Source organism: Micromys minutus (assembly GCF_963924665.1).
Source record: "Micromys minutus genome assembly, chromosome: X".
In the NCBI taxonomy this organism is placed as follows: Eukaryota; Metazoa; Chordata; class Mammalia; order Rodentia; family Muridae; genus Micromys; species Micromys minutus.
This window is the reverse complement of record NC_137970.1, coordinates 127077934-127092208: the sequence shown is the minus strand read 5'-3', so window position 1 is coordinate 127092208 and position 14275 is coordinate 127077934. Positions and strand designations below refer to the sequence as shown.

Below are 14275 nucleotides of genomic sequence, written 5' to 3'. Positions count from 1 at the left end.
ATAAAGTGTATTCAGATGTCCTCAGTGGAGAATCAAGGGTGGTGTTGTCCTGTTTGTGTGGAGAAGACAGATAAGTTCCAGATATGATGTAGACTAGCTCCCAGCTGACATTACACGAGGATTAGATTAGAGAGATAGCTCTGTACTCAGGAACTCAAGGAAACTCACCACCTCTCACTAACCCAGTGGGAGCCTATAGGGGAATAGATAGGGATTAAAACCAGTACAGGCACTAAAATAACTCCAGGAGTGCAGAAATAACATGGTTCCAAAAGGGAAATAACATAACTTGGAATTTCTAGATAAGAGACATCAAGGCATATTAAATTGAGGATCCCATAAAGCATCTCTGAGATGGCCATGCCAGGGGTGATAAACTTAGAAGTCCTACTGTGGCAACCTGTTTTCTAAGCTTTCAACCCATTGCTGTTAAGTACTGAGTCTCAGGAAAAAAAAATGGTAAGGGCAAATCAGGCCTCAAGAAATGAGAATAAGGCTGGATATGGTACTATACTTCTATTATTCCAACATGTGGAATTGTAGTGAGGCAGAAGGATCAAAAGTTCAAATCAAACTGTAACTACTTAGCAAATTCCAGGACATCCTAGGCTATATGAGGTGCTGTATTCATCCATAAGGGGCTAGGGGTGGGCTTATAGATAAATGTACCTGCTGCCAAACCTGGTGATCCCTAGAACCCATGGTAGGAGAGAAGCAACTCTTGCAAATTGTCCTCTCACCATGTGTTAGATGTGTACATGCACATACACAAGGAAATAAACATTAAAAAAGTAAAGAAAAGAAGGAAAAGAATGGAAATACTTAATGGCAGGAGAATATGCTGGTTTGGAGGTATAGGGTACTAGGGAGAGCCATGTTAGGGAAGAAATAGTTGTATATCCAGGACTAAGAGTTAAGTAGGAAAGTCAGCAGGGCTCAGCTCTTTGTCTCAGATATGATGATAATAGCTACACCCAGCCCTCTGTGTCTATACTGGACTCTGTGTATACCTGTATATTTGTGCAGATGTGTTCATATGGAGGCCAGAAGTCAATGTTGAGTTGCCTTCTTCAAATGCTGTCTATGTTGAGTTCTTTATTTGTTTGGATTTGGGGTTTGGGGGTTTTGTTGCTGTTGTTTAGAGAGTTTTGTTTGTCAAACAGGGTCTAGAACTTGCAAATATCCTCCTACTTCTACTTCCCAACTGTTGAAATTAAAGGCAGGTGCCAAGCTTAGCATTAGTTACTTATTTTGCTGTTTTGTGAAGTGTCTCATTATGTGGCTCTAGCTATCCTGGAACTCAGAAAGATGTGCTTGTTTCTGTCCCCCAAGTCCTGGGATGAAAGGCATGTGCTACCACATCCCACTCCATTTGTTTGTTTGTTTGTTTGTTTGTTCAAATAGCCTGGAACTCAGAATTAGGCTTAAGGTCTTTCTCCCCAGCGCTGCTCTCATGCCTGCCTTTTTTATTTATGTGGGCTCTGGGGTCGAATTCAGGTCCTCATGCTTCACAGCAAGTACTTTCTAGACTAAACACTCTTCCATCCCCTTTGTACCAGATTCTGTGAAATATATTCTGGGGGCTCAGTGGTCTTACGTTCTATCCCCAACACTGTCAAAAGAAAATTACACTTCTGTTCTCCCCTTTTCTAAAGACTTCTTTTTTGGAGCCATTTTAAGTCCACAGCAAACCGAGTGAAAACCACAGAAACTGCCCATCATACTCCCATCGGTCACAATAAGTATTTTTTACATCATGTTTGCTATGGGTATTTGTACTTTTTAATCTTTCTACATGTATTTATTTTCTGTGTGTATGTGTGAAGATCAGGAGACAACTTTCAAGAATTGAGTCTTTTCTTCCATTTTGTGAGTCCTAGGGATCAAACTCAGGCCTTTAACTACTGAGCCATCTCATAGGCCCACATTCTTTGAGTTATGACAAAATCAGACAGTAATTTATATCCACAATTATCAAAATATATTTGTCTCCTGATTCTTCTATTATGGAAATTTTCAAAAATATCTCAAGGTATAGAGACAATAAAAATCCAGTACACCTTTCACCTGCTTTCACAATGTAGCCAGTATTGCTTCAGCTACACTTAAAATGCTCCCAATAGAGATCAAACAAGTCTCAGCTTATTCTTTCAAGATTTTAGTTTTATACAACTTGCTTACACAGTTCACACAACACTAGAAAGCCTTGTCATTATTGCCGTTGTACAGAAAAGTTAAAGGATCTTAATGAGTTTAGGAGAGCTACAACAAGACCTAGAGGTTAGGAACGAGATGAGTAGTCTCCCTGGTATAGCAGCTTACTCCCAGGTGAAGCAGAATCTCACTAAATATGCTTACTATTACCTAGAAGGGCAGAGACCCTCATGTGCATTCTAGACTATTGTAACTGTCCAGTCTTTGTCTTTTTGTTTGCGTGTGTGTGTGTGTGTGTGTGTGTGTGTGTGTGTGTGAGAGAGAGAGAGAGAGAGAGAGAGAGAGAGAGAGAGAGAGAGAGAGAAAGAATGTGTGTATGCACACACACACACACACACACACACACACAAGTGGAAGCCAGGGGACAACTTCAGGTGTTGTTCCTCTAGTGCTGTCTACTTTGTTAGGGTATATGGGGTGGGGTGCAAATGCACAGGTGTATAGAGGCCAGAGGTCAACCTTGGGTGTTTTCTTCAATTACTTGCCACCTTAATTTTTAAACATTTATTTATTTTATTTATATGAGTACACTGTAGCTGTCTTCAGACACACCAGAAGAGGGCATTAGATCCCATTACAGATGGTTGTGAACCACTATGTGGTTGCTGGGAATTGAACTCAGGACCTCTGGAAGAGCAGTCGGTGTTCTTAACCGCTGAGCCATCATTCTAGCCCCACCTTAATTTTTTAAACAGGAATGCTTTTTCATATCTTAATTTTATTTTATGTGTTTGTATATTTTGCTTGAGCATATCTTCATGCACTACTTTTGTTCCCAGTGCTTGTAGAGGCCAGAACAGGGTGTCTGATCACCTGGAACTGAAGTTACAGAGCAGCCAGTGCTCTTAACCTCTGAGCCACCTCTCTACCCCGTGTGAGTGTGTGTGTGTGTGTACATATATAGAAAGCTAATTTTTAAATACTTTTAAAAAATATTTTTTAATTTTAAATATTTAGTTTACTTTGTATGTATATAAGTGTATGTATGTGTCTGTATCTGTGTGTGTAGGTGTATGTCAGAGGACAACTAGTAAAAATGAGTTCTCTTCTTCTATCACATGGGCCCTACCAGGGATCAAACTTGGATCATTAGGCTTGTTGGCAGGCACCTTTATCCACTTAGCCATCTCACTTACCCCACCTTGTTTTCTGAGAAACAGTCTCCCATTAGCCTGGAATTCACCAAGTAAACTAGGCTGGCTGGCCAGTGAGCCCCAGGGATCCTCCTATCTTTATCTTCCCACCACTGGAATTACAAGCATGTACCACCATGTTCTGTAGATTGAAATTGGGTATTTGTGTTCAATTTAACTATCTTCCAGGCCCAAATTTTGTCCATTTGCTTTACAAATGTTAACAAAGTATCTTAGAGTTTTCCTGCTGTGAACAGACACTTATAAGGCAACTCTTATAAAAACAACATTTAATTGGGACTGGCTTGCAGATTCAGAAGTTCAGTCCATTATTATCAAGAGGGAACATGGCAGCATCCAGGCAGGCATGGTGATGGAGGCACTGAAAGTTCTACATCTTCCTCTGAAGGATACTAGGAGAAGATTGGTTCCCATGTGGTTAGGATGAGAGTCTTAAGCCCACACCCACAGTGACACCTCCTCCAACAAGGTCACACCTCCTGATAGTACCACTCCCCGGCCAAGCATATTCAAACTACCACACAAGTGTTTGTATTGAGCAGTCACTACTACATAGTAAGAAGAGAACCACAGATATGGCAACACAGTCTAGATTTATCTCCCATTTGACCCAATACAGGCTAGGAAGCTGATAGTGGGAAGCACTATGTGTCTAGATTCCCAAAAGTTTCACGACAACTTTGAAGGTTAACTCTCCTTTAGTTGAGATTAGGATATGGATTTGTCCTGCCACCAACCTAACTGGCTATATACATTGGAACATGTACCCACACTAGGTGCCTTTATTAGATTCACCTATCCATATGCAATCCATATGTTCCCAGAGTGTTGATGAGATAGTTATTTCAGAGAAAAGTTATTGTAACCTGACAATAAATGGTCAAAACAACTGTTACTGTATTTCCTACTTGTATTGGATGCACCTTGCACATACCTGTTTCCTTCTGCACCTGCCTGGAGAAGAGGAAAGAGGCTAACTCAGGATCACTGTGGTTCTGTTGCACATTTCAGTAGCAGGCCCTCCATCTGAAATGCCTTGTTGTCCTAACTCTTACTATTGTTTGTTCTATATTTTCTCTAGTCCAGATGAATTTTCTTTAGGAATGTTCCTACCCTTCCTTATTCTCTTCTAGGGTGAATTAGTTCCCTTAACCAACTTCAGATATTTTCTTGCTTCTCTCCCCTTCCTCCAAAGAAAGCTGAAAAATTATTCATGTCAGACATCCAAGCATTCCCTCAGCTTTTCAAGGAAGGCTGAAATGACTAATGACAACAAGGAGCAAGCAGTCTTCTAACTGCATTTTCTTCCCTGATTCCAACACACAGCAGGAATTGGTGACTCTCAGGTGCCCACACCCAGATGAGTTCCACTCAACAGCATGAGGCCAATCTAAGAGCACAGATAACTGGAATATGTCAATTCCGATTTCCACTAAGGGCACAACTAGAATGTGACCATTACGATTTCCACCAAGGACACATCTCTTAATTTTTCCTTTCCTGATTCTTTTAGCTGACCCATCTCTCTATGTGAGCAATTCACCTAATCTTTAACCAGACCCATTACTCCTTTCCAAACTAAATCTTCAGCCCGAGCATGTGACAAACTTAGCCCTGACTCTAAACACTGCTGTCTTCAAGAAGTACCCCTCAAACCCATCTGAAACATACAGTAACAACACTCTGAGATACCAAATATATACACAATGGTATGCTTGCTCGTCTTCTGAGCATTAGGGCTTCAAAACTTTTGTTTTTATTTTTATTGTGTGTGTGTGTGTGTGTGTGTGTGTTGCATTGCCCATGTGTGCCAAGTGTTAAAGCCAAAGATGATCTCATGGGAAACATGAGATCATCTACCACTCTGAATTATTTCTTTAAGACATTTTCATATTCATATGTTTCTCACTGAATCTGAAGTTTACTGTTTTGGCTAGGCTGTCTGACCAGCGAACTCCTGGATTCCATCTGTTTCCACCCACCCCAACACTGAGGTTACAAACACGTGCAGCCATCTTTGGATTTTTACAGGCGTATTGGGGATTCAAATTTAGATCCACATGACTATATAGAAAGTGTTCTTACCCACTGAACCATCTCCCTAGCTCCTAGTTTTTGTTTTGTTTTGAGACAAGGTCTCACTCTAAAACCATGCTACCTGAAACTCACTAATTTAGAAGCTGGCCTCAAACTGAGCCTCCTTGTCTCAGCCCCTCCATCCTTGCTAGGATTACAAGTATAAATGTAATTCCTAGCTGTAAATGTGTATAATCTTTTATACATCAAACCACTTAGAGCATCAGTTATCAACCTTCCTAATGCTGCAACCTTCTCTCTCCCTCCGCACCCCCTCTCTCCATGGTTTCTCTGTGTAGCTTTGGCTGTCCTGGAACTATGTAGACCAGAACAGTCTTGAACTCAGAACTCTACCTGCCTCTGCCTTCTGATTGCTAGGATTAAAGGTGTCCCACCATCGCTATGGCATATGCTGCAACCTCTTAATACAGTTCTTCATGCTGTGATGACCCCCAACCATAAAATTCTTTTCATTGCTACTTCATGACTGTAAGTTTGCTACTGTTATGAATCATGATGTAAATATTTGACATATAGATGGTCTTAGGTGACCCACGTGAAAGGGTTATTCAACTCCCGAAGGCATCGCAATCCACACGTTGAGAACCACTGCCTTAGAGCATGTATACCCCTAACATATATGTACTTGTATGTTGCACGCCTGTGTGTGTGTGTGTGTGCTAATTTGAATTTTATAAAACACACAATATGGGGTTGGGGAGATAGAGTATTTACTGCTCTTCAGAGGACCTGAGTTCAGTTCCCAGCAACCTAATGGAAGCTTTCAACCACTTGTAACTCGAATTCCAGGAGGTCCAACACCTCAGAGAGTTCCTGCCTACATGTGGTACACATAAAATCATGCAAGCACACACACGAAAATATATTTTAAAAATACACTTTAAAATTGTTTTGCAATGAATTTCAGGACTGTAACTGTAGGTCAATTGGTAGGGTGCTTGCCTAGCATAAACAAGGTACTGAATTTGATCCTCAGTACCATATAAACTGAGTTTTCTGTTGTGGTGATGCAAGAGGAAGGATTCAACAAAGTTCAAGCCCATCCTCTCAGCTGCATTAAAAGTTTGATGCTAGCTCTGAAATTCTGTCTCAAAAAATGGCTGCTCTGGCAGTGAAAGGTTCTATGGAACTACATACAAGTTAGCTTATTGCTTTTTTAAGAAGAATTCCTCTGATGGGTAGCCTTGATTCCTCTGATAGCAGCCTCGAGTGAGCTAAGAAAACACTTTGCCAAGTTTGGCCATACACAAAAGAGCATTGTACCTTTTGACAGAGAGACTCGCTTGCATAGAGTTGGAGGTTGGGTTCCGTTTTCTTCACAAAAACTTCATATTGCACTACAACAGAAGAAATTCATGAAATGAAGCTTTATGTACAAACTCAGAGACCAAAGTTTTTGCAAGAGATCGAACATCATCTATAAAGAGAGATTTCTGAGCCTGAAACTACCCATTAAATAAATACATGTAACTGATAATAGATGTTAAAATTATTTATATTCTCAGATTTATTATTTTTAAATTATATGTGTGTCTTTGAAGGGGTATTTGCACATGATTGCAGGTGATTTCAAAGTCTAGACGAGGGCATCAGATCTCCTATAACTGGGGTTACAAGCCTCGAGTGGGTACTGGGAACCAAACTCAGATCCTCTGCAAGACCAATACAAGGTCTTAACCACTTGAACCATCTCTCTTTCTGGCTGCCTGGTAAATGTATATTTAATGCTTTTTAATTTTTAATTTTTTTAAGATTTATTATTTTATTATATTTAAGTACACTGTCACTGTCTTCAGACACACCAGAAGAAGGCATCAGATCTCATTATATATGGTTGTGAGCCACCATGTGGTTGCTGGGATTTGAACTCAGGACCTCTGGAAGAGCAGTCAGTGCTCTTAACCTCTGAGTCATCTCTCCAGACCTAATTTTTTTTATTTTTAAATTGTGTATGTGTTGTGTAGAAGTGCCCTCAGAAAGTGAAACATTCCATCTTGAAGGGAAATTAGTTTAGACAGAAAGTAAACAGCTCAAACTAGCTTCGGAAAGCCCTTGAAACTGACAAGATTCACTCTACTCCTTCATCTCTAAGAGTATAGAAGCAATAAAGACTGCTGATATTCTCAGACCAGTTGAGCTGTTCAAACCTGACAGTCTAGGGGAAAAAAACAAACAAACATAGCAGCTTGAAAGAAGCAGAGACAAAAAAAAAAAAATATATCCTCTGAGCTGCTGAGCTGCCTGCAGGCTGTGCAGTGTGCTATAGGTTTCCCGCATTCATGAACTGTTATCCATGCAGGAGTGGGCTTTGCTGATAGAGCCATCTTTAAGTCATTTGTGCTCCTGTAAGTAACTCCTCACCTATATTCCTGTAAGTAACCGCAATAAAACCCAGGTATCTGCTCTTTAGTCTGTTGTTGTTTCTGTGTCTGGGGTAAGTAGACATTTGTTTAAGTCTATCCAGGAATAACAGCTTGTGTATGAGTTTGTACATATGCATGTAGTGTTTGATGAGGCCAGAAGAGGTCATTGGATCCCCTGGAGCTGAAGTTATAGGCAGTAAGGAGCCACCTGACATGAGTGTTAGGATGCAAACTCAGATCTTCTAAAAAATACTGTGCTTTTAATTACTGAGCAGTCTCTCTAATCACAGATAAATGTATTTTTAAAAAAAACAAAAATTTTAGTATAAAATATCAAAAATATTGTTATTTACTCAAAAGCAAAAAAAAGATGAGTTTTGGGGATTTTCCTCCACATCCCCAACCACCCAACCATGTGTCTTTGCACTTTCTGGAAGCAAGTACTTCCAAATTTGTGAGCAATTGGCTTCTCTCACACCAGTGGCAGAGATTTGTTTCTATGGGGATCAAACTAGACAACACTCTGTGACTGAAATATACCACAAGCTCTGAGAGATTCTTTAGCTTTATGTATTTTTATTAAAAAATAATTATTTTTAAGTTATGTATGCATGTATGTGTCTGAATACATGTGAGTGCTGATGCCCTTGGAATCCAGTTGTCAGAACCCTTGCAGCTGGATTTATAGGTTATGATCCACATGATAATGTTGGAACCAAACTCAGGTCTTCCCCAAGAGTAGTATGAACTCTTGTCTCTGTGGGGTTATTTTTTCTTGGCTTTTAAGTTATTTATTATTTAGTAATTTTATATATGAATACAATGCATTTAGTTCATATCCACCCCCCACTCCCCTTCTCTAGCACTTGTTTATTGTTAGGTAAGGTCTCCTATAGCTCAGGCTGCTTTAAACATGCTATATAGCTAAAGGTGGCCTTAAATCCCTCCCTCCACTCGCCCTTGCTTGTTTGGCCCAATCACAGGTTGGGCCATCACATCTCCCTATTTATTTTTTTAATATATCTTTAAAAAATAAACTGGCCTTAAATATCTAATCCTACTGCACGGTGGTGGTGCACGAAGTTAATCCCAACACTTGGGAAGCAAATCAGGCAGATCTCTGAGTTCCAAGTCAGCCTGGTCATCAGAGTGAGTTCCAGGACAGCCAGGGCTACTCAAAGAAACCCTATCTCAGGGGGAAAAAATCCAATACTCTTGTCTCAGTCTTCGGAGTGCTAGCATATCTGAGAAAAGTTTCATTTTAGAACAATATCCATTTATTCTCACTTTACAGTAACTTTGGGAACAATCACCCTTTTTTTTTTAAAAAAAAAAATGTGTATGCATGATTTGTGTATGAGTATTCAGAGGTCAGAGGACAACTTCTGGGAGTCAGTTCTTTCCTTCCATTGAACTAGTACTGTTGACAGGCCTCAAGTGCTTTTACCAACTGAGCCATATCAAAAGCCTCATTTTTTTTTATTTTATAGATTTTTCAAGGCAGGATTTCTCTGCGTGACCCTAGATGGCCAGTCTGGAACTCTCTCAGTAGACCTGGCTAGCCTCGAACTCAGCGATCTGCCTCCTTCTGTCTCCACACCTCATTTAAAAAAAAAAAAAGAGATCAAAACAAGTAATAAAATAAACAAGTTTATTTTGTACACTTCAAAAAGAGCAGATATGACAATAACAGAACCACCTGCATACAAGTTACCTTTTAAAAAATGACGTATGTGTATGTTTATTTGTATGTGCACCACATGCATCCAGTATGGGTAGAGGCAAGAAGAGGATATCAAATCTCCTGAACTGTAGTTACAGGCAGCTGCAAGCAAGTAGGTGATGAGGAGCTGAACCAGAGTTCTCTTAAGAGTAGCAAGCACTCACTGAGCCATCACTTCAACCCCCACATGACCTTTTAATTCAGTATCAGTTTACTGTCCTCTGACATCACCTATCCATCACCCATTTTTATCTGAGGAGGTAACCACACAAGAATGTACTAATTGCACCACACGACAATAGCAGTGACCTAGGAAGTCAGGTCTCACGTGGTAGGACCAGATCCTTACTTCCAGAAACGTCACATCCGTTGACACAAGCCCGCCAGGGGCGAGTGCCCTGTTAGAGGGCGGAGTCCTAGCTCGCGGGTGGGGCCCTGGTGGGGCGGAGCCTGTGGGGGCGGGACGAGGCCAAGCCGGCCGGGCCTCACTTGCCGGCGTTTGCCGGCTTGGCCACTCACTGCTTGTGAGGAGCACTGTGACCGCGGAAGCAGGTGAGAGAGACTTCGACCAGGTAAGGGAGGATGGGAGATGACGACTTCTGGCTCCGTTCGCAGTGCGCTATCACCAGCTCTGGCCAGACCCAGCGAGAGGCCTTGTGGGCACGGGCGTGATGTGGAGGCTCTTCTAAACCCAAGACTGTCCGTGGGGGTTGTGAGCCCTTCCTAACTTTTCTAACCACCTGACAACCCCTGAACTCCCAGGTGCGGAGTCCCATCACTGCTAGTTATACTTCAGCCCCTACACTTTGCTGCTGTGGGTAAAAAAACTTCCGGATGGTATTGCTTCCTCTCAGTCTTGGAGTGCATTTACTGTAACTCTTCCAGCTCCTCTATCAGCAGAGGTGTAGGATAGGTGCCAAATCCCACTTGCAGTGACTATGGTCCACCAGTCCTACTGGTAGGATGGGGTATGGGTGGATGGCCCTTAGCCTCTCCCTTAATTGGCTCACACTACTCTGATGCCTACATCTTTTCCGTTCTACTTGACTAGTTACTTACTCAGGTTTTCCTGACTCCCTCCTCATCGGTGAGATTCAAGACTGGATCAGGGCCCCCAGGGTAAGTGATCCATACTCAAAATCAGCATTATGTAAACCCTGCTATGCCCACTGCTATCTAGTTGCCCCAATTCTAGCAGATGATGATACAAAAGTGTTGACTATCCAGTCAAGAAAGGGAAGGAGGCAGACCTCTCCTTTTGCCCCTTGTTACTCTACCCTTAGAAATACTCAGGTTGAGCTGGAGTGGCTCAGTGGTTAAGAGCACTGACTGCTCTTCCAGAGGTCCTGAGTTCAACTCCCAGCAACTGCATGGTGGCTCACAAACATCTGTAATGGGATCTAATACCCTCTTCTGGTGTGTCTGAAGACATCTACAGTGTACTTATATAAATAAAATAAATAAATCCTTTTTTTAAATAAAGAAATTCTCAGGTTCACTATAAGTTTAAAACTCTGGTAGGTGGTACACAACTTTATCCCAGCACTGGGGAGGCAGAGGCAGGTGGATCTGAGTTCTATCCTGGTGTACATGGTGAATTCCAGGCCAGCTAAGACTACACAGTGAGGCCTTGTCTCAACAGCATCAGCAGTAGCAACAACAACAAAAAGACTCTCATAGGGCTGAATGTGGTAGCCTACACCTTTAATTACAGCACGTAAGAGATAGGGGCAGGCAGAGCTCTGTGAATTTAAGGCCAGCCTAGTTTACATTTGAGTTGCAGACCAGCAGGACTACACACAAGGACCCTGTTTCAAACAAAAAGATCTGGTAGGGTAATACATGCCAGAAGACTCTAAGCAGAGACTCTCAGATGTAGCAGCAGCTATGAGAACCCAAATTCTGAGACCAGGGAGCTCTGACAAGAGAAGATTGCTCAGTGAATACCTATTGTATCCTTACTGTAACTTCCCTGAGAAGCAGGGGTGTGCTTCTCACAAGAACTATAGAGCAGATGAAACAAGACATGTAGCCACAACTTGTCAGTAGCAGCCTTTGGTTCAGGAAGTCACCTACTGCACTTTGTTAAGGCTTTGTACCTGGCAAATGGCACTTAGACTCCCTTGTTCTATTCTTTAAAAACCTGGATCTGGCCCAAGCCAATGTTCCCATCAGCAACTCTTTGTTCTCATCTGACCGGTCTCTTTATCCTCCCCCCCCCCAGGTGGAGCCAAGAGAATCAGGAGTCTAAGATGTCAGTTCCAGGGCAATCTGGAAGACTTGATAGTTCATTTCCAAACGAAGCAAATTAAATAAATGGCTCCACCTCCCAAATACTGGGATGACAGGAGTGAGCCATCATATTTATCCCCTCTAGGTAGCAATTTAGTTCATTCCCATGGTGGTATCATTGCATCTTGAAATGAGTATGAGTGTGGGATGGGCTAGTGGTGACAGGGTTAGAGATTGCTCTCCTAAAACCCTCAGTATTAGAACTTCTCTATGAGATTACCATAGTAATCCATGGAATCTGGCAACCTGAGTGAGGTTTCCTATATGTAGGTGACCCTCTTGAGGGCTGAGAAGCTTGAGGCAGCTGTACTCAAAGAGGAAATGACTGAATAACATTCAAGGGGCCAACACTATTCCAAAACTAGAGGTAAAGGGCTGAGAGCCCCATGCTTCTAAGGTTGCAGTTTCTCCTCTTCATTAGCCACTTTGTCCCTTCTCTTTTCAGGAAAAGTCCTGATATCAAGGAAGAAATCAAAGGACCAGGACCTTCCCATGGACCCTTCTCAGGATATTCCAACAGCACAAGCAAGAGTGTTACCCTAAGACCCAAGGAACCTTGAAACACTGTCCTTTGTGAAGTGCCATGGTGGTCAGGAAAAGCAGAGGTAGCTCCCAGCAGTTGCCTGGCCTAGGAGGACAGGGTGGTTTTGCAGGTTTCATAGGCGTGCTTGGAACTGCCCTGCTATTCATCAGCCTGCCATGGGGGGCCCAAGTGATGGCCAGTGCCAACATCAGCACTGCTCTGGGCCACACAAGTGGTCACTATTTGAGTATTGGGGATGGCTCAGTGACAGAGTTTGATTTCCCTGAGAAGAATGAGGGTATCATTGTGATCTCTAGCCAGTACACTGGACAGGCCAATGGGACAGGCCCCAGCCCCACACTGAAGGTTATATCCCTGGACACAGAGGTGCTGACCATTAAGAATGTGAGTGCCATAACCTGGTGCAGTGGAGGTGGCTTCGTGGTGAGCATCCACTCGGGTCTGGCTGGGCTGGCCCCACTACACCTCCAGCTCATGGATTTCCATGAGGACCCACCCCTGCTGATTGAAGAACGAAGAGATTTCTGCATCAGGGTGTCACCTGCTGAAGACCTCCCTTCTGCCCTCAATGGCAACTTGGGCCACTTCTCAGAGAACCCAATACTCTACCTGCTTCTGCCTCTTATCTTTGTCAACAAGTGTTCATTTGGGTGCAAAGTGGAACTTGAAGTTTTGAAGGAGCTCCTACAAAGCCCCCAACCTATGCTACTGGGCCTCTTAGGCCAGTTTCTGGTCATGCCCTTCTATGCTTTCCTGATGGCCAAAGTCTTCATGCTACCCAAGGCCTTAGCTCTGGGCCTCATCATTACCTGCTCATCACCTGGTGGTGGAGGGAGCTACCTCTTCAGCCTCCTTCTTGGAGGAGATGTCACCCTGGCCATCTCCATGACTTTCATCTCAACAATAGCTGCCACTGGTTTACTGCCACTCTCATCAGCCATCTACAGCTATCTTCTCAGCATCCATGAAACACTCCACGTGCCCATCTCCAAGATACTGGGGACCCTGCTGTTTATTGCCATCCCCATAGCAGCAGGTGTAGTGATCAAGTCTAAGCTCCCCAAGTTCTCTGAGCTACTGCTACAGGTCATCAAACCCTTCAGCTTTGTACTTCTCCTGGGTGGTTTGTTCCTGGCCTACCACATGGGAGTCTTCATCCTAGTGGGAGTAAGGTTACCCATTGTATTGGTGGGTTTCACAGTACCTCTTGTTGGCCTCTTGGTGGGCTACAGCCTAGCCATCTGTCTGAAGCTGCCAGTGGCCCAACGGCGAACAGTCAGCATTGAGGTAGGGGTGCAAAACAGCCTGCTAGCTTTAGCCATGCTACAGCTGTCTCTGCGCCGCCTTCAAGCAGACTATGCCTCTCAGGCCCCTTTCATTGTGGCATTGAGTGGTACCTCCGAGATGCTGGCTTTGGTTATTGGCCAGTTCATCTACAGCAGCTTTTTTCCTGTTCCCTGAGCCACCCCCCCCCCAGATCAAGTTTTACAACCCTCAGCCCCCATACTCCTCTCTTGTATACCAAAGGCCTTTAGTTCTCATGCACTATGCACTCAGACAAATCCAGGCTTATTTTTTTACTCTTCCTCCCACCCCACCCCCAGCTTTCGGTGCCAAAGAGGCCACGCTGAGTTAGATAGTTGGGTATTGCCCAGAAATATATTTCAATAAAAAAAAAACAAAAGCAAGCTTGGGTCCCTTCCAGTCTGTCCCTTGGAACCTGTGGATTGGGGTAAGAAGAATGTGTCTGGGTAGGTATGAGCCAGAATGATAAACAAGCTTGGTGACCCTGCACAGAGCCCACAGCCTCCTCCTCACTATGTTTTGCACATGGTAGATGTATATCTTTTTCAGTCAGGATAATTTTGCAGCCAGACTAGAAAGGAAG

At 43.0% G+C, this 14275-nt stretch overlaps 1 protein-coding gene across 4 annotated transcripts; it reads left to right on the top strand.

Moving 5' to 3' along the window:
- The first annotated feature begins 10008 nt into the window (after window positions 1-10008).
- On the top strand, window positions 10009-14019 carry SLC10A3 (solute carrier family 10 member 3). Of its 4 annotated transcripts, none has more exons than XM_080909562.1 (3): window positions 10009-10123; window positions 10603-10670; window positions 12289-14019. In XM_080909562.1, the coding sequence occupies exon 3, from the start codon at window positions 12427-12429 to the stop codon at window positions 13846-13848; it is 1422 nt and encodes a 473-aa protein (XP_080765688.1). In that variant the 5' UTR covers window positions 10009-10123; window positions 10603-10670; window positions 12289-12426; the 3' UTR covers window positions 13849-14019. The 4 variants fall into 4 exon arrangements, with proteins under 4 accessions (XP_080765688.1, XP_080765689.1, XP_080765690.1 ...); XM_080909563.1 differs by having other exon boundaries at window positions 10011-10103; XM_080909564.1 differs by lacking the exon at window positions 10603-10670 and having other exon boundaries at window positions 10016-10123.
- The last annotated feature ends 256 nt before the right edge of the window (window positions 14020-14275 follow it).

What these genes read in the sequence shown, in the direction of transcription:
- SLC10A3 (XM_080909562.1), top strand. Translation starts at nt 12,427, where the DNA reads ATGGTGGTCAGGAAAAGCAGAGGTAGCTCCCAGCAGTTGCCTGGCCTA.